The sequence below is a fragment of the Sus scrofa genome, chromosome 2, assembly GCF_054392235.1.
Source record: "Sus scrofa isolate SSC_HxYL_T2T_F1_AM1 chromosome 2, Sscrofa_HxYL_maternal_Yorkshire_Landrace_v2.0, whole genome shotgun sequence".
Taxonomy (NCBI): Eukaryota; Metazoa; Chordata; class Mammalia; order Artiodactyla; family Suidae; genus Sus; species Sus scrofa.
Genome location: NC_139384.1, coordinates 13,318,728 through 13,337,998, shown reverse-complemented (window position 1 = coordinate 13,337,998; position 19,271 = coordinate 13,318,728). Strand labels below are relative to the sequence as shown.

Here is a 19,271-nt window from a genome sequence, read left to right as displayed (position 1 = left end):
CTCAAGTTACTTCTTTTTTTTTTCCCCTGGTTCCCTCCCTCCTCCCCCTTTGGTATAAAAAATTCAGGAAATGAAATGCCTGCTTAGTGGTTGGAAGTTGGGCACCTTGTATTTTCAGTCTCCCTCAGGGAACAGTTTGCTCAGAAGGTGTGGCAGTGTCCGTAAATTGTGTGTTCCTACTCCATACTCTTTTTGTTGGCTGTGCATATTGTGACTTGGAGGAAGGGGTCATTGGTAATTCTGTTGGTTAGAGTTGGAGAGGGAGCATCATGTTGCTGTTTAACCCAAATAACCACAGGAGCCAGTGGTCTCTGGGTTGGCTGACTCTGTGATGTGACTTGGGAGAGTTGGTGTTAGAAATGAGAAGTATCTTGTGTTTCCTATGGTTTTTCTAGTCTGACTGTGCTATGATGTAATCTGTCTGAGGTTTTTGTCTGTGTGTATGTGTTTGTATGTATAGTAGCCATTGCCTGATAGACTGCGTTGTAAGAGATCTCTGGTAGGAACTGATAATGGTGCTCATGCTCCAACAGTCCTTTTCATTGATTACTTATTTTTTAAGGCAGAGAAGTTCCTTCATGCTGAGGCACATGTTGAGTGAGAGAACATAATTCCATTTGGGGATGATCAGGAATTTGGAAGCAGTGTGTTTGCAATGTTTCTAGGATTTTTATAGGAAGAGAGGGTTAGGGTTGAGAGGTAGGTAATGAGAAGGAGAGCCGGGCTGCTCAGGCTTGGAGGTGGTGGGGAATTCCATGATTTAGTACATGGATTCTCTCTCTTTTATTTTTAACTTCTGCTCAGCAATGAAACCACACCCTTCCTTCTTCCTGAAAGTAATGTTTAACTTCCTCTCCCTGCAGCATTACACTCCCTATGTAATGGGAGTAGGATGGGTAAGGGGTCTCCCAGGGTGGCTGAATCTCACTGTATTCTTTTTGAAGGGAGCAGTCAAATGTATTTTTACGTAGTGTTTATCATTAGATTATTACCTGTTGTTTTAGATAGAGCAGCTTAAGAATGTTCTGTGGCTCTAATAATTGGTGATGAAGATGTTGAGACATCTGCTTGCTTGAGGGGAGTTGAGATACTGGTTTTCTTCCTACTTGGAAAGAGAGATTCAAATCTCTTGCTTCTTTCTTTAAGAAACTGCCTGGTGTGGGAGTTTCCAGTGGTTGTAGAGCATGAAGATGCATGAAACAACAAAGAAAGCTTTTGGAAACCCCCAGCCTAGCCTTTCCAACTTTCTTTATATTCTTATGGCTTTCCAAAAAAAATTTCATGGGGAAACTTATTTGAATCTCTATTTATTTAGCAAATCGTTTTTGAGTACCTATTATGCGGCAGGCACTGTTCAAGGTGCTAGAGAAACATTGAACAAAACTGACAAAAAACAAAACACACAAAAAAACCTCTGCCCTCATAGCGCTTACGTTCTTATGTTCCAGAGACCCAGTCTGCCAGAGTTCCAGGCCCGGTTCCAATTTTGAGGTGCTAAGTCTAAGGAGTGATGTGGTTCTTTTATCTAAACTGACAGAAGGACTCCAGGCCACACATGTCTTCTTGAAAGCCCTTTTCCTATTTGGAAAAAAGATCATTTGTGTTTGGTAGGCCAAAAGAAAGCCAAAAAATGAATTATCTTCTTGTGGGATATGTTTCAGAACGGCCGATTTGTGGGCGATGCTGACCTTGAGCGACAGAAATTTTCAGATCTAAAACTCAACGGACCCCAGGTAATTCTTTTGGCCTAAGGTCTGGGTTGGTTATTCATATCTTTCTCACTTCCCCAGCCTGAGAACATATTGATGTTTTGTAAAGTGCTGTCACATTGTAAGCTTCTGTTAGTTCCTTTCATTTAGGAAAATTAAAAAGTGGGGCTTTAAAGTATATATGTCATTTTATTTTGGAATTAACGACCATTGATGTAGCAGTTGAGTCTTCAATTACTTCATCTCCTTTCTAGAAAGGGTCTACTTTGCAGAAAGCCCTACCTAAAATCTGGCTGGTCTTAAGCCTTAGGCATATCTGAAGAATAGCATAGAGAGCTATTCAGAAGATAGCTCTTATTGGGATTTTCTGGTTCATCTTAAAAGTTCTTCTTGGGAATTCCCTGGTGGCTCAGCAGGTTAAGAATCTGATGTTGTCACTACTGTGGCTCTGGTTACTGCGGTGGTGCAGGTTTGATCCCTGGCCCGGAAACTTAGGCATGCTGTGAACACAGCCACACACACACAAAAGTTAGGTGAACTTTTTTTTTGAAGGATCATTCAGATGTAGATGTAGCTGCAGTTCACACAGTTCATAATCACTTAAATGACTACAACTGGGAAGTTATATCCTCTGTCCTTGTCCCTTGGGTGTTGATATAACTATAGTTAGTTCATGTTTATTAAATGACTAAAACTGTGAAATTTTATCTTCTGCCCTTCTGTGCAAATTCAAAAGTGGGGAACAACCACCCTCTAAAAATCCTGGGCCCATAGAAGATGCACGAGGAATCTTTATCTTCAGGGAGACAGTGCCTCTCATTGGGATTGACTGTTAATGTATATGGTTTAATAGTAGCTCTTTCCTTTTTCTTTTTCTCCGTATAGGATCACAGTCACCTTCTGTATAGCACCATCCCCAGGATGCAGGAGCCAGGGCAGATCGTGGAGACCTACACAGAGGAAGACCCTGAGGGAGCCATGTCTGTTGTCTCCGTGGAGACCTCAGATGATGGAACCACTAGGCGCACAGAGACCACAGTAAGCTAAGACTTGTGCAAGGTGTGGGATGATGGAGGAGGTCTTCCTGTGTGGCCTCTGTCAAGGGGAGGGGTTAAACACTTAATTAGGATGGATGAAGGGCCACTGATCTATAGTGACGGCATAAAGAAGGTGATCTTTGGCTGGACAGAAAAGATAGAGGAGGGATGGGAAAATCACTTTTCCTGCTTGGGGACTTCCTATAAGATGGAGAAAAGGGTAGACGGTAGATTGTATGACATTTCTAGGTAAAGTGATTTGTTTCTTTTCTTAGGGTGGTTTAAAATTTAAGCTTAATTTGTTCCCTTCATTAGTTTTCCTTTCTCTTTCCTTACTTGAAGGTCAAGAAAGTGGTGAAGACCGTGACAACACGGACCGTACAGCCAGTCCCTATGGGACCAGATGGGCTGCCCGTGGATGCCTCATCCGTTTCTAACAACTACATCCAGACTCTGGGTCGTGACTTCCGCAAGAATGGCAATGGGGGACCTGGTCCCTATGTGGGGCAGGCCGGCACTGCTACCCTTCCCAGGAACTTCCACTACCCTCCCGATGGATATAGCCGCCACTATGAAGATGGTTATCCAAGTAGCAGTGACAACTATGGCAGTCTGTCGCGGGTGACCCGCATTGAGGAGCGATACAGGCCCAGCATGGAGGGTTACCGGGCACCCAGTAGACAGGATGTGTACGGGCCCCAGCCCCAGGTTCGGGTAGGTGGGAGCAGCGTGGATCTGCATCGCTTTCATCCAGAGCCTTATGGGCTTGAGGATGACCAGCGTAGCATGGGCTACGATGACCTGGATTATGGCATGATGTCCGATTATGGCACTGGCCGTCGGACTGGGACACCCTCTGACCCTCGGCGACGCCTCAGGTAGGCACAAAAGAGGAAGGGAAAGGGTCTTTCCAAGTAAGCAAAAAGGGAAAGCTCTTCCTTCTTCTAAGTGCTTTTTAGGATCAGAGGTACATATGGCCTCCTCTCCCTCTGCCTTTTCTTTGGTGGAAGGGTACCCTGTTCTTCCTTTTTCTGATCTAGTAATTATCGACTTGCTTTTTTTCTCCTTTTCGTTATAAAAGTCGTATATTCTGATTATAGAAAACAACTTGTTATTGATTTTTGAGTGGCCTTTACTTCTATGCCAAGAGTTTCTACTATTTCTGACTAGGATCTGACCCCCTTTTGGTGATAAAGGAATACCAGAAAGGAGTCTGGTGTCTGAGGCTATGGGACATTTTTTCTTGTGAATTTCTTCAGCTTCTGGTTTGGTATTAAAAGAGAGTTGAGGGTTTTAAATGGCTTTCAGGACCAGAACAGACAGTTAAGTGTATATACAAGAATACATCTCGTGATTTTATTTATTTATTTATTTTATTTCATTTTATTCTATTTTTGTCTTTTTCCCTTTTCTAGGGTTGCACCTGTGGCATATGGAGGTTCCCAGGCTAGGGGTCGAATCGGAGCTGTAGCCGCCAGCCTACACTACAGCCACAGCAACTCGGGATCCAAGCCACGTCTGCAACCTATACCATAGCTCATGGCAATGCCGAATCCTTAACTCACTGAGCAAGGCCAGGGACCGAACCCGCAACCTCATGGTTCCTAGTTGAATTCGTTTAACCACTGCACCGCAACAGGAACTCCTCGTGATTTTAATCTCAAGTTAAAAAACAAACCTTGGTCTCACAAAAACTCTTTGTTTTTTCTTTCTGTTTTTCTTTTCTTTTTTTTTTTTTTTTTTTTGGTCTTTTTAGGGCCACACCCGAGGCATATGGAGGTTCCCAGGCTAGATGCTGAATTGAAGCTGCAGCTGCTGGCCTATACCACAGCCACAGGAATGCCAGATCCGAGCTGTGTCTGCAACCTATACAACAGCTCACGGCATCACCGAATTCTTAACCCCCTGAGTAAGGCCAGGGATCGAACTTGTGTCCTCGTGGATGCTAGTCAGATTCGTTTCTGCTAAGCCATGATGGGAACGCCACAAAAACTCTTGACATTTTGTGTTTATGTTCTTTCTTTTTTTTTTTTTCCTTTGGCTGCACCTGTGGCATGTGGAAGTTCCTGGGCCACAGGTCAGACCTATGCCACAGCAGCGACAAAGCCTCTGCAGTGACAAAGCCAGATCTTTAACCTGCTGTGCTGCAAGGGAACTCTGCTTAAGTTCTTACATTTGATTGTAAAATGAAATGGGGGTGGCTTCCATAGAGGATTGTGCATTAGTGACACTCTGAAAGGTCACTAAGCAGCTGCCTATTCTGACTTGACTGCTTATCCCAGGGGATTCTTTGATGGTAGTAATTGATGTTTGGACTGGTAGATGGTTTGCCTTGAGAAAATGCTGCAAAATAGAAGTTGGCAAAGTTTTTCTGTAAAGGACCAAATAGAACTAGTTTAGGCTTTGTAGACAGTGTATCATTTTTTGTTGTATATTGGTCTGCTGTTTACAACATTTTGAAAATATAAAAGCCATTCTTAGTTCTGGCGCTGTACAAAAAACAAGTTTGGCCCAGGGGCTGCCAACCTTGCTTTAGAATAAATCAGAGATGGTGTTTTCCAGGCAAAGAGAAATAATATAGAATTAAGGGAGAAGATTTCTGGATGTCTTAATGGTAAGGATATCCCAGCAGCTGTTGCTGAGGTCATGACTTTCTAAAGCAAATGCCTTAGTGTGTATTTTCCTCATATTAGGTAGCTTTGATTAACAGCGAACTGGGCTGGGCCCATGAGTAGAGGCCCCATTATCTAAGCCTGAGTCACTTACCTTTCAGCAAATCCAACTCCCATGTGACTCACCTTTTATTCCTGGGATGGGGGCGCACCAGACCTTAGTTGGTGCAACTGGAGCAGTGGTAGATAACAGCTATCACCAAAGGAGTCTGCCCAGGGTGTTGGCTCCTTCTGCTTGTTGACAAGTCTGCTTTTTCTGACTTCCTGATTAGTAGAGTGATTGGATCTAGGTGGGTGCAGGTGGCCAGGTCATTCTGTATTGTCCCTGGCTGTGGCAGTTGACATAAAGAGAGAGCGTTTGGGCTTGGTTCTTGGGTTTGTTCCAGGGTGGAACTGGACTTGGAAACCTGCTAGACTAGCAAGAACATTTGCTGCTTCCTGTTCTGGACCTGGAAGAGTAATACAAGGTCAAATGAAAACAGTAAGGCAGAATGATTAGTAGAAAAAGCATTGAACCAGGAGACCTTGGTTCTGGTTGTGCCTTTGCCACTAGCTATGTTGCCTCAAGCAAGTCATTTAATCCTTCTGGGCATAGCTTTGTTATTTGTAAGACAAAAGAATGTCATGACCCACTTGTAAAAATATCTTGAGTCTTGGTTATGGTAATTGTTTTGTAATTTCGTATTCAAAAAATAATAAAAGTAAAAACATGCTTATTACAAAACTAGAAAAACCCAGAAAAGCACACCATCCATCGATAAAGAACTACTGTTAACATTTTGGCACATTTCCTTTGAGTTCTTATGTAAGTATACTCTAACTTAATTTTTTCCCTACTAAAAAATGGAATCTTACGTAGTTTACTGTTTAGTAGCTTACTTTTAAAACTTATATAGACTGTTTATTTTGTTTCAATGATATTGAAAATTAGTGTTTTTTTTTTTTTCTTTTTTTTTTTGCTAAATGCTCTGTCCATCTGAATCACTTCTGAGTGGTTGATGTTGACAAGCTTTGAGGCGGGCCCTACTCTGCTCAGGCTAATCTTGAGGGTTTTGTGACAATGGGAGTGGTTTTGTGGAACAAACAACGGGCTTATTTGGAGAGTTCCACACAATGGATTCTCCTCTCTCCTGTGGGAGTCACAGTGAGATGAGCTCACAGATAATGGGTCTCTTCCTTCCTGGTGGTTATGAATAAATAATAGTGTGACAGACTCACCCTCTAGTGGTTGTTGGTAGTACTGAAATGGGAAGCATTATCTCCTGTTAGACTTTTTTCTTTTCCCTTCAGTTGCTTTGTCTGTGTTCCTTTTCTTAGTGACTGGGTATCTCAAATGTGATGGTGGCCAGTAGTGTTTATTTTGACAGAATTGGAAGTATAGTCTTTAGAAACTGGAGACTAGAAGTCATGTCTCAAACTCATTTGTTGAGTAGCAGAGATGACCTTGGGATGACCTGTGCAAATGAATGTTCAATCTTATACCTCATCAGTACCAAATTCAGATACTCACATGAGGTTACAAGAAGTCCTGTAACTGCTTTTACTCCATCACGTCCTCCCTTTTTTTTTTTTTAAAATGGCTGCACCCGTTCCATACAGTAGAGGTTCCTGGGCCAGGCATTGAATCTGAGCCACAACTGAGTCCAGCTGCAGCTGCAGCAACACCAGATCCTTTAACACACTGCGCCAGGCCAGGGCCTGAACCTGTGCCTCCCCAGCAACCTGAACTGCTGCAGTTGTAGTCTTAAACCCACTGCACTACAGCAGAAACTCTGTCAACAATCTCCTTTTTTAAAAATAATTTCCAAAATAGGGTAAGGAGAGGCTTAAATATGAAGTGTGTTAAGGGTTTTATCCCACCAGCCGTTGACTGTGTGAAAATGCCTTATTTCTCCTTTTAGCTAAGGCCTTATGAGAGCTGTTCTCAGACACTGTTTTCTGATTTCTGTGATAACTGTCGAGTCAGTTATTTTCCTTAACTCTGCTTTCTGAAGGTTTATTTCAGTCTCTATCTGGGGAAGTTAATGGGTGTCAGGTATTCAAATGCTAAGCAGTTAGTATTTGGTTTCCTTTTTGTGATTAACCATTCCGAATGCTTCTTGCTTCTCCAAGCTAGTAAACGTCACAGGAAAAAAAAAAAAAAAAAGGTAGTTTTTTTTTGTTTTGTTTTTTAATTTTCCCACTGTACAGCAAGGGGGTCAGGTTATCCTTACATGTATACATTACAATTACATTTTTTCCCCCCACCCTTTGTCCTGTTGCAACATGAGTATCTAGACAAAGTTCTCAATGCTATTCAGCAGGATCTCCTTGTATATCTGTTCTAAGTTGTGAAAAAAGGTAGTTTTAATCTAATTGCAGATGCCTTTAAAATTATCTCTTTAAGGAAAATTGATCAGTATATTATGTATAGAAAGGAGAGATAAGGTCTAGTGTACTAGAGCTGGGGCTACTCCTTCCTTGAAGATGAAGGGTGATGGGGGTGCTGCAGGAAACCAGACTGGACAACTTGATGTATTCCTTTTCTCCTCTCGGTTCTTCCCACACTGTAGGAGCTATGAAGACATGATTGGTGAGGAGGTGCCATCAGACCAGTACTACTGGGCTCCTTTGGCCCAGCACGAACGCGGAAGTTTAGCAAGCTTGGATAGCCTGCGCAAGGGAGGACCTCCACCCCCCAACTGGAGACAGCCAGAGCTGCCAGAGGTGATAGCCATGCTAGGATTCCGTTTGGATGCTGTCAAGTCCAATGCAGCTGCATACCTGCAACACTTGTGCTACCGCAATGACAAAGTGAAGACTGATGTTCGGAAGCTCAAGGGCATCCCAGTACTGGTAGGATTGTTAGACCACCCCAAAAAGGAAGTGCACCTTGGTGCCTGTGGAGCTCTCAAGAATATCTCTTTTGGACGTGACCAGGATAACAAGATAGCTATAAAAAACTGTGATGGTGTTCCTGCTCTTGTGAGATTACTCCGAAAGGCTCGTGATATGGACCTCACTGAAGTTATTACTGGTGAGTTGTAGGTCCAAGGGAAGCTACTAGGCTAGGGTCGCTGTTGTCCCTAGAAATGTTGAGAGCTGGAAGCGTTTCTAGTCCTTTGACTTTTGATTAAAGGTTGTGAACTGGTGGCCTTCAGGTCAAATCCATCTAACAGATTTCGAGTATGCAAGATTTTTAAAAATGTGAAGCATCATTTGCTAATTACATATCTATAATATATATATAGTCTTTTGTCTTTTTAGGGCTGCACCCATGGCATATGGAGGTTCCCAGGCTAGGGGTCGAATCGGAGCTACAGCTGCCGGCCTATGCCAGAGCCACAGCAACGCCAGATCCGAGCTGCGTCTGTGACCTACACCACAGCTCATGGCAACGCCAGATCCTTAACCCACTGAGCAAGGCCAGGGATCGAACCTGCAGCCTCATGATTCCTAGTCAGATTCATTTCCGCTGTGCCACAATGGGAACTTCTGTTTGCTAATATTTTAAATGCGGAAGATTTCACTTAAAATTCCAGATTCTTGCCTTCTATTAAAAACATGCAGGAATGGGTAACAAGGGATCTGTTTTGCTACCTGACAGTAGTTGGTCTGAGCTGATTGGGGCATGTCCTCTTCAGTTTGTAATAATACTCAAATTGTCTGTGACCAACTGCCACCATCTAAGAAATTGTCTCCCAGACATTGAAGCTGAGTGTCAGCTGCGCTTTAACTCATAATGTCTTTTAAATATTTGCTTGTCCTGGCTCATCTACCTGATGTGTATGGACATTTGAGGTTGTGGCCCTTGCTTTAGAAGATTGGGTTATGATTTATTAGTGCATATCAAATACAACTTTGTGGATCACAGTCAGCATTCCAAGGGAAAGAAAGGAAAAGAAATAGCATAGATTATTAGCTCTCAATTAGGGGTGATCTTGCCTCCCAGAGGACATTTGCAATGTCTGGAGATATTTTTGGTTGTTATAATTTGGGGAGGGTAAAGGGAGTGCTATTGTCATTTAATGAGTAGAGGCCAGAAATAATGCTAAACATCTAGCAATGGGCAGGACAGCTCCCCACAACAAAGAATATCTGGCCCAAAATGTCAGTAGTTGAGAAACCAGTGTAGATGGTCCAGAGAGTATTGCTTATACTAAGTGTTTTATGAAACCTTATTTCATGATAAGTATGTTTGTAATGAGCCGCAATGAGTATGTTTTATGGCCACACCTATGGCACATGGAAGTTCCTGGGCTAGAGGTCGAATTAGAGCTACAGCTGAGGCCTATGCCAAAGCTTGTGGCAATGCTGGATCCTTAACCCACTGAGCAAGGCCAGGGATTGAACCTATATCCTCACACACACTATGTTGGGTTCTTAACCTGTTGAGCCACAGTGGAAACTCCTAAAATAGATTTCTTATCATGGATCACAAATAAAATCTTGAATATCATTGCAAGGTATTTGGTCATTGGGGAAGACTGAGAAATGCTGGAACAAAGGATTCTCTTTGGCATTCTTCAAATATATTGTCTTGGGTGCTGGAGAGCTACCTGATGCGTTGTCTCTGCCAGGAACCCTGTGGAATCTCTCATCCCATGACTCAATCAAGATGGAGATTGTGGACCATGCACTGCATGCCTTGACAGATGAAGTGATCATTCCGCACTCTGGTTGGGAACGGGAGCCTAATGAAGATTGTAAGCCACGCCATATTGAGTGGGAGTCGGTGCTCACCAACACAGCTGGCTGCCTTAGGTAACATAAGGGATCGAGATTTTGAGGACTAACTTAAACTTCTTAAAAAACAAAATTAAATTCCTTAGCTTGTTGTTCACTGTCCATTCCTCTGTGTTGCATACTATGATTCCAGCCTTTTACTCCAGCCTGTCTTTCTACCCTGCCACTCCTCCCTTGTATACCATAGACACCTGCTCTGTTGGTTTACTTGCTCTTCCCATACATCTTCCTCACTTTGACTTTGTAGAATTTGGTAGACATTTGTTCGGTACCTACTGGGTATAAGGCAGTTTTCTAGTCCTGGGCTTGTGTTGTCTGTGTCCCTGCCTTCAATTATTTCAAGTCGGGCTGTGATTAATAGAACACTAGAAGAATAGAGTGAGGAAGACCTCTTCTGTCTGCAGTGCCTTTCTTTGCTTATTTATTTTTTGAGGCTAAACTCAGTGCTTTTATTTCATGACTGTTTTTCTGATTTCTTTTTCTTTTTTTAAAAATTTTTTATTTTTTTATTTTTATTTTTTTTTGTCTTTTTTGCTATTTCTTGGGCCGCTCCTGTGGCATATGGAGGTTCCCAGGCTAGGGGTCGAATCGGAGCTGTAGCCGCCAGCCTACACTACAGCCACAGCAACTCGGGATCCAAGCCACGTCTGCAACCTACACCACAGCTCACGGCAACGCCGGATCGTTAACCCACTGAGCAAGGGCAGGGACCGAACCCGCAACCTCGTGGTTCCTAGTCGGATTCGTTAACCACTGTGCCATGACGGGAACTCCTGATTTCTTTTTCTCATACCCTGTAAATGTGCATTATATTTTTTCTCTCTTTGGGATTTACCCCTCTGTGCTCTGCCCCTATTCTTCGTTTGTACTTCCATAAAAGATGGATCGATTCAGTCTTAAATTACTGTTGTCGCTATACTCCCTTGTGTCTGGTCCTGAAAGCAGGAACCATTTTGCTCAACTTTCTCTCAATTCCAGTGCCTTCCTTAAACAGGTACTCATTATTTGTCACAGTGAAAAGAGGAGCTGTTAAGGAGGCGTGTAGACGTTAAGGATATTAGGAGAGGCTTTCTGGATTTTAGTCATCTTGAAGCCTCTCTTTTTTTCTTCTCAGGAATGTCAGCTCCGAGAGGAGTGAAGCTCGCCGGAAACTTCGGGAATGTGATGGTTTGGTGGACGCTCTCATTTTCATTGTTCAGGCTGAGATTGGACAGAAAGATTCAGACAGCAAGGTAGGTTAGTGGGTGAGTGAATTCCATGTACTATAACCATGCAGACCTATCACCTCAGGCTTTCAAATAACACCAGATACTGGTCTCTACTCCTTAAAGTGGGTATTCACCTTAGAAGAAAAATGTGTTTTTTAGAATGTCCTGCATCTATTTTTTTTTCTTCTTCTTTTTACAGCAGCCTCTGTGGCATATGGAAGTTCTGGGCTAGGGATTGAATTGGAGTTGTAGCTTGCAGCAATGCCGGATTATTAACCCGCTCAGAGAGGCCAGGGATGGATCCTGCATCCTCACGGATGCTATTTCAGGTTCTTCACCTGCTGAGCCACATCGGGAACTCCTGCACCTGTGTATTTTATTTATCTGTTTGTTTGTTTATTTATTTTTCTTTTTAGGGCCGCACCCATGGCATATGGAGGTTCCCAAGCTAGGGGTCAAATTGGAGCTGTGGCTGCCAGCCTACACCACAGCCATAGCAACATGGGGTCTGAGCCTCGTATGACCTACACCAAAGCTCATGGCAATGCCAGATCCTTAACCCACGGAGTGAGGCTAGGGATCGAAGAACCTGTGTCCTCATGGATGCTAGTCAGATTCTTTTCTGCTGAGCCATGACGGGAACTCCTGCACCTGTATATTTTAAAGCTGTTTAGCGATACTTCCAATTTTTTTCTAATTAGGAAAAAGTCAGAGTGACCTGAGTTTTGTGTTACACACCAAATGGTAGCAGAAACCTTCTGTTAGCCTGAGGCTACAAGAATTTTGAGGAGCTTGGGCACTTAAGAGGTATTGTTAGAGAGGAGGATTGGGCTATGCTTTTGAAGATCAATATTTTAATACCTGAATTCTGGAAACTGTACTTGCTAGGAAATCACTGTAGTCATTCTCTTCTCTTATCGCACCTTGTATCTTCTGATCCTAAGCTTGTGGAGAACTGTGTTTGCCTCCTTCGGAACTTGTCATATCAAGTTCACCGGGAAATCCCACAGGCAGAACGATACCAAGAGGCACCTCCCAATGTTGCCAACAATACTGGGCCACATGCTGCCAGTTGCTTTGGGGCCAAGAAGGGCAAAGGTGAGTCTTGGTTCCTTGTTCCTTGCTCTTTAATGTAGGACGGGGAGAAGAAGGAACCCTTTTAGCATTAGGTATAAAATACTTGCCCAGCAGTGCAGGAATCTGCCTAGTCACGGGTGTCTTTTGGCTCTGCTGCTGCTTTCCCTGTGTCGTGTGTGCTTCATCATGGTGGTGACGATGGTGGTGGTGGTGGTGGTGGTGGTGGTATAAGTGATTGGGCAGTGAAAGCTGAGAACGCAACTAATCTGGGGCCTTCTCCCCCATTCCTCCTTTGTGTTTCCTATGTTTTTCTTTTCCTTTCTGTTTTCCTGCTTATTTTCCCATGATCCTGTTGACACCTCTCTCCCGCATTTTTCTTCCTTCATTTCTCTCCTCTGCTTTCCACCTTGGGTGATGCACTGGAAGATGAGTGGTTCTCCAGAGGTGAGTGGAATCTTTTAAGGCGCTTACCTACTTCTAATTGCATGTTTCAGTTTTAGCTTCCCTGGTATTTCCTTGCCTAACCCTTCCCTGTGGATGCATGTAGGAAAATTCAGTTGAGGAAGACCATTGAAACAAGTTGAGCTCTTCTGAGCTAATGGCTCATGGCATGCTATTTCTGGGCAGCAGCCCCAGTTGTCAGAACCCAGGACAGTAGCAACAATCGTGGTTATCCTTGTCTACCCATTTGCTGCCTGTTTTCTGTTCTTGTTTCTGCATAGCCCCCTGCTGGGACAAGCTGGTAACCCTGGGTTTTTTGTTTCTTTTTTGTTTTTTGCCCCTCTTGATGCATCTCTGATCCAAAGTTTTTGACTAAAGAGTAAAAAAAGACACCAGGTAGACTCTTCTCTTTCTTAAACATTTTACCCTTTCCTCCTTTTTAATTTCCAAAGGGAAAAAACCCACAGAGGATCCAGCAAATGATGCAGTGGATTTCCCTAAAAGAACTAGTCCTGCTCGAGGTAAGCTCTCTTTTTCTTTTCAGGTTCCATGGGTCTCATAAACATAGTCCACAGATAAGTATTTGGCAGTCTAACAGTAGGCTATACAGTATGTTCACTGTTCCGTCTTTGAAGGATTTGAAATGATGAAAGTGTTTGGAAACTTTAGTATTAGAACAGTAACTTTCTTTTCTTTTTCTTTCTCTCATCCTTTTTTTTTTAAGGGCTGAACCTTTGGCATATGGAAATTCCCAGGCTAGGTAGGGGTCCAACTGGAGCTGTACCACTGGCCTATGCCACATCCACAAAAATGTCCAGATCTGAGCCGAGTCTGTGACCTGCACCACAGCTCATGGCAATGCCCCTGATCCTTAACCCGCTAAGGGAGGCCAGGGAGCCTTTGAAAATTAGAGCAGTAAATTTCAAAGGTCTTCTTGTGGCAGCTATTCAGATTACTTGAGGATAAGGTCCCAATTGTAGTCTAGACCAGAAACTTACATGCCCTTGTTGGGACTTACACTTTACCTTTTGTAAGAAGTCTCTTTGTCACAGCTTGGATCTTTATGTTCATCAATACGATGAATCCAAAATTCATAGCTCTCCATAGGTATAGAACTTTAGATATTGTTAAATCTCATGGATACCAGTCGGGTTCGTTATCGCTGAGCCACAATGGGAACTTAGATATTGTTAAATCTGTAAATGGCTCTTTTACTTAATCATAGTTGAGGTGGGCAGGATGTTTCAGTTAAGTTAGAAATAATTCATTTGAGATGAGGAATCTTTAACTCTCAGTGCTATCGATGAGTAAATGAATCCTTTGAATCCCAAGCAAAGCCAAAGTAAACTGTGGGAGAGAAGAGGCTAGGAGGAAGGAGAGAAGGAGTTGCACATATCTGTTCTGCTCTTGCCAAGGATGAATTATTCTTGAGAAGGCATGGAGTCCAAGTTTGCTGTTGGCTAGGGGAAAGTGTGTAGGGAGTCCACTGGTATAGGAGCATAAACCCGTCAATCCAGAGTACTAACGCTGGACCTGAGCCTTGGTGGTAGGTTCTGATAAGCATCCTCTGCTTTCTTGCCCTTTCTTGTGTAGGCTATGAACTTTTATTTCAACCAGAGGTGGTTCGGATATATATCTCACTCCTCAAAGAGAGCAAGACTCCTGCCATCCTAGAAGCCTCAGCCGGGGCCATCCAGAACTTGTGTGCTGGGCGCTGGACGGTGAGTACATTTTCAAAATGAATTTGGAGATGGGAGGACTTAGCTAACTAGTGTGCTGCCTGCCACTTGAAATCCCTTCTTCCCCTTTCCATGCGCTGTTTGTAGTATGGTCGATACATCCGCTCAGCTCTGCGTCAAGAAAAGGCTCTTTCTGCCATTGCTGACCTCCTGACTAATGAACATGAGCGGGTTGTGAAAGCTGCATCTGGAGCACTGAGAAATTTGGCTGTAGATGCTCGCAACAAAGAGTTAATTGGTAAGGAATTGGATCTTAACCATTACCTCAGTGTCTGGTAGAGTGCCTTTAATCCAGCAGGTGCTAAATAATCTGTGAAAGGGCTGAGGAAGGCTCCTAGACTTCCATAGTTTGTGAATCTGAGGGTTGGAGAGGGTTATAGTTTAATGGTTCTTTGGAAGGCAAGAGGTGATGACTCTCTAAAAATACAATAATGATAGCTCTTAGTATTTATTTAGCATGTACTTTGTTACTAGGGGTTGTTAAGCACTACTGAATGTTCTCATTTAAATGTCACTTTACAAGGGTCATTTTTTTTTTTAAATAGAATAAGGAAACTCAGGGTCAAGAATCTTTAAATTCATAATGACTATTCTATTAAATTATTGTAGAATTCAGCATACTATTTTCGTTAGAATATCTGAATTGACTATGTAGCATATTTGATATATTGAGATTGTTTGTTTATTTTTAATGGTCGTACCCATGGCATATGGAAGTTCCCAGGCCAGGAGCTGAATCCAAGCCACAGCTGTGACCTATGCCATAGCTATGGAAACGCCAGATCCTTTAACCCACTGTGCAGGGTAGGGGATCAAACCTGAGCCTTTGCAGATAGCCAATTCTTAACCCACTGCACCACAGCAGAAACTCCCAGATTGTTTTAATGACACCAAAGAAGGAGAGAATATATAAAAGGACAGGAAGGACAATATTCAGGTCCTGTGCCCTTTTGAAATGACAATCCTAGAGGAGAATGAAGTTGATTGAAATGGACAGTACTTGGGAGTTCCCGTCGTGGTGCAGTGGTTAACGAATCCGACTAGGAACCATGAGGTTACAGGTTCGGTCCCTGCCCTTGCTCAGTGGGTTAACGATCCGGCGTTGCCGTGAGCTGTGGTGTAGGTTGCAGACGCGGCTCGGATCCCGCGTTGCTGTGGCTCTGGCGTAGGCCGGTGGCTACAGCTCCGATTCAACCCCTAGCCTGGGAACCTCCATATGCCGCGGGAGCGGCCCAAGAAATAGCAACAACAACAACAACAAAAGACAAAAAAAAAAAAAAAGAAATGGACAGTACTTATACTTGGTTAGAATCAGTATTAGGCTCCTTAGCACCTGACTTGCTGGTTTTCCCTGAATATATTCCTCCTGTCTCACTGCTATAGGTAAACACGCTATTCCTAACTTGGTAAAAAATCTGCCAGGAGGGCAACAGAGCTCTTCCCAGAATTTTTCTGAGGACACTGTGGTCTCTATCCTGAACACCATCAATGAAGTTATTGCCGAGAACTTGGAGGCTGCCAAAAAGCTTCGAGAGACACAGGGGATTGAGAAGTTGGTTTTGATCAACAAATCAGGGTGCGCTTAACACTTAGAATTACAACTGGAAAAATTTGAATATGAGAGGGGGTTGTTTGGAAGGGACTTTCTCCTTTGGCTTTTTAAGTTTATTTTCCCTTATTTACATGTGAAGTGTGAAGAGGTATTGATCTTTTTTTCTGTCTTGATGTTGATGATGTTTATGAAAACTGATAAGACTCTTACTTGAAACTTTTTTTTCTGCTTTTTAGGGCCACAACCGAGACATGTGGAAGTTCCCAGGCTAGGGGTTGAATCGGAGCTACAGCTACTGGCTTACACCACAGCCACAGCACTTTGGATCCAAGCTGAGTCTGCAACCTGCACCGTGGCCCAGGCAATGCTGGATCCTTAACCCACTGAGCGAGGCCAGTGTTCCAACCTGCATCCTCGTGATACTAGTCAGATTCGTTTTCACTGAGCCACGATGGAAACTCCCCAGGAAACATTTTTTTGTGTGTGTCACTGTTTGAGTTAAAATATTGGACTTGGGTGAATACTTGATCTTGCCCATTTTTGGATTTATATTCTTATGTTACTCTCTATAATATGAGTACAAATTCTCAGCTTCTTCCCTGTTCTCACATCTAAATTCCATCTGGTGTTACTTTCCTCAAAAGGAACCGCTCAGAAAAGGAAGTTCGGGCAGCAGCACTTGTATTACAGACAATCTGGGGATATAAGGAATTGCGGAAGCCACTGGAAAAAGAAGGATGGAAGAAATCAGACTTTCAGGTAGACTAACTCTTGGGACTGAAGCTTTCACTTTTTTTTCTTGGTCTTCTATCTTTGGTTCGTTCTTCTATTGCACTGTCACACTGATTCTACTTTTTTTTTTTTTTTTTTTTTTTTTTTTTTTGCCTTTTTAGGGCCGTACCTGCGGCACATGGAAGTTCCCAGGCTAGGTGTCGAATCCCAGCTGCAGCTGCCAGCCTACACCACAGCCACAGCAATGCCAGATCTGAACTGCATCTGCGACCCTCACCACAGCTCATGGCAATCCCGGGTCCTTAACCCATTGAGTGAGGCCAGGGATCGAACCTGCATCCTCATGGATGCTAGTCAGGCTCTTGACTGCTGACCCACAGTGGGAACTCCTACACGGAATCTACTTTTGATCCAAGTCTCTGTGTGTAGAGAAATTGTTAGTTTACTCTTCCCCTTAAAATGCTGCCTACAGTTCATTTGCTGAGATTGCTCTGGTCTTCCTTTGTCATAGCACAATGTAAAGGCTGATGGCAGTACAGGATCATGGTCCTTTTTATAAACCACTTTACTGAGGTATGAATGACGTTAGAGAAGGTGTGCATATTTAATGAATACAATTTCATGAATTTGGAGGTAAGTATATATTCATCCAACTAACAGACGATGGCCTTTTTGACTTTTCTCCAAATCTGCTGTAGCCCTTTGAAGAAGTTTTTGCCGTTTTCTGAGACTACATCTCTTTTTGTCAGTGTGTTTGTACCTTTGTAATCTATTCAGAAGCACAAATAAAAGCCATAATACCCTAGTTTCACTCTACAGGTATTTATTTAACCCTTATGAGTTACCTTTTGGTAAGAGTTGTATTTGGGAGTAGGGACCTAAATGTCTGAGCCCATTAAGGAGTAAGAGATGGGTGAATTCAGTACTCTGTGACATTATTGCGTTTTATGTTTGCTTCCAGGTGAATCTAAACAATGCTTCACGAAGCCAGAGCAGTCATTCATATGACGATAGCACTCTTCCTCTCATTGATCGGAACCAGAAATCAGGTACAATATCCAGGGGATATACCCCTCTGCTTTTTATTCCACCTGTTATTCTTCAGTGGGCTTACTGTCTAGTGAGATTGGATCTATATTTACTTCCGAATGGGCTAGTCTTTTGGTATAGGAGAGTAATACTTCACCTCAGGACTGTAACACAGAAGCTGGTAGCCTGAGTATTAGAAAGTAAGACAGGCAGTTAGCCTGTGGACCTAAAATGACCGGAGAGTGAACCTTATCTCTAAGATATAATTGGCATGTAGCCTTGTAGAAACGTAAGATGTGCAACGTCATGATTTGATGTATGTATACAGGCAGTTCCTAATTTAGGGTGATTTGGCTTATGATTTTTGGACTCGTGGTGGTGCAAAAGTGACGTGCGTTCAGTAGAATCTATACTTCAGATTTTCAGTTTTGATCCTTTCCAGGATTAGGGCTATTTGGTGGGACACTCTCTTACTGGGCAGCAGCCGCAGCTCCCAGTCAGACATGTGATCATGAGGGTGAACAGCCGATACACTTAACATCCATTCTGCACCCAGATAGCTCCCCCCCCCCACTTTTAGTATAGTATTGAATAAGTCATATGAGATATTCAGCACTTTATATTATAAAGGAGGCTGAACCGAGCTGTAATGTTGGGTGGGTTAGGTGTATTAAGTGCATTTTCAACTTGTATTTTCAACTTATGATAGGTTTATTGGGACGTAACCTCATCGTAAGTCCAAGGGAGATCTGTATATTGTGAAATGATTATTTTTTTTCCTGTTAAATTTCCCTGCAATACCAAGTAATATATGTTTATTGTTGAAAAATTAGAAAATACGGACAAACCAGAAAAATGACAGCCACAAAAAATATCACTTATTTCTGCTATCCAGAGATAACCACAGCTATTCTGAATTGTGTCTCTTAAACACTGCCATGTGAGCAAGCACATTTCCCCCCAAAAGTCGAATCATGTATTTTGTTTTGTAAAATGTTTTTCAACAGTGCAGGTTATAACCCTTATTACCTTAATGACCCTTGGGTTTTGCCTCAATCAGGGTTCTTGAAATGTGATCGGAGGATCACCAAGTCTGTTGACATTTGTGCTGATGGTGCAGAAGCAGAGGTGGTGCTTTACTGCTGGGGGCTGAGCATAAACCAGAGCAGTGACACCAAGCCAAACCAGTCATTGTAGTCTTTGTTGCTATGTACTGTAGTCTTTATAAAAAGAGCCAGTTTCCGGAGATGGGGGGAGAGTCACTTAAGAATGTACTTGGTGGAGCTGTAAAATTTATTAATTTTATTGTTTCTACTCTCGAGTACACAGCTTTTTAATATCCTCTGTTGA

At 42.9% G+C, this 19,271-nt stretch overlaps 1 protein-coding gene across 45 annotated transcripts in view; it reads left to right on the top strand.

Annotated features, from left to right (window-relative positions):
* The window catches only part of CTNND1 (catenin delta 1), a 60,573-nt gene that overhangs the window by 34,477 nt on the left and 6,825 nt on the right, over positions 1–19,271 (top strand). For 34 of the 45 annotated variants that reach the window (XM_085011075.1, XM_085011063.1, XM_085011080.1 and 31 more), the window contains 13 exons: positions 1,662–1,733; positions 2,595–2,747; positions 3,089–3,624; positions 7,971–8,434; positions 9,978–10,161; positions 11,258–11,375; positions 12,296–12,449; positions 13,322–13,390; positions 14,463–14,590; positions 14,696–14,846; positions 15,992–16,184; positions 16,805–16,919; positions 17,854–17,941. In XM_085011075.1, coding sequence (XP_084867201.1) covers positions 1,662–1,733; positions 2,595–2,747; positions 3,089–3,624; positions 7,971–8,434; positions 9,978–10,161; positions 11,258–11,375; positions 12,296–12,449; positions 13,322–13,390; positions 14,463–14,590; positions 14,696–14,846; positions 15,992–16,184; positions 16,805–16,919; positions 17,854–17,941 — 2,425 coding nt within the window. Of the gene's footprint in view, positions 1–1,661; positions 1,734–2,594; positions 2,748–3,088; positions 3,625–7,970; positions 8,435–9,977; positions 10,162–11,257; positions 11,376–12,295; positions 12,450–12,854; positions 12,873–13,321; positions 13,391–14,462; positions 14,591–14,695; positions 14,847–15,991; positions 16,185–16,804; positions 16,920–17,853; positions 17,942–19,271 lie in introns of all 45 variants that reach the window. The other 11 variants (XM_005660895.4, XM_013994309.3, XM_005660893.4 and 8 more) reach the window with 1 other exon arrangement.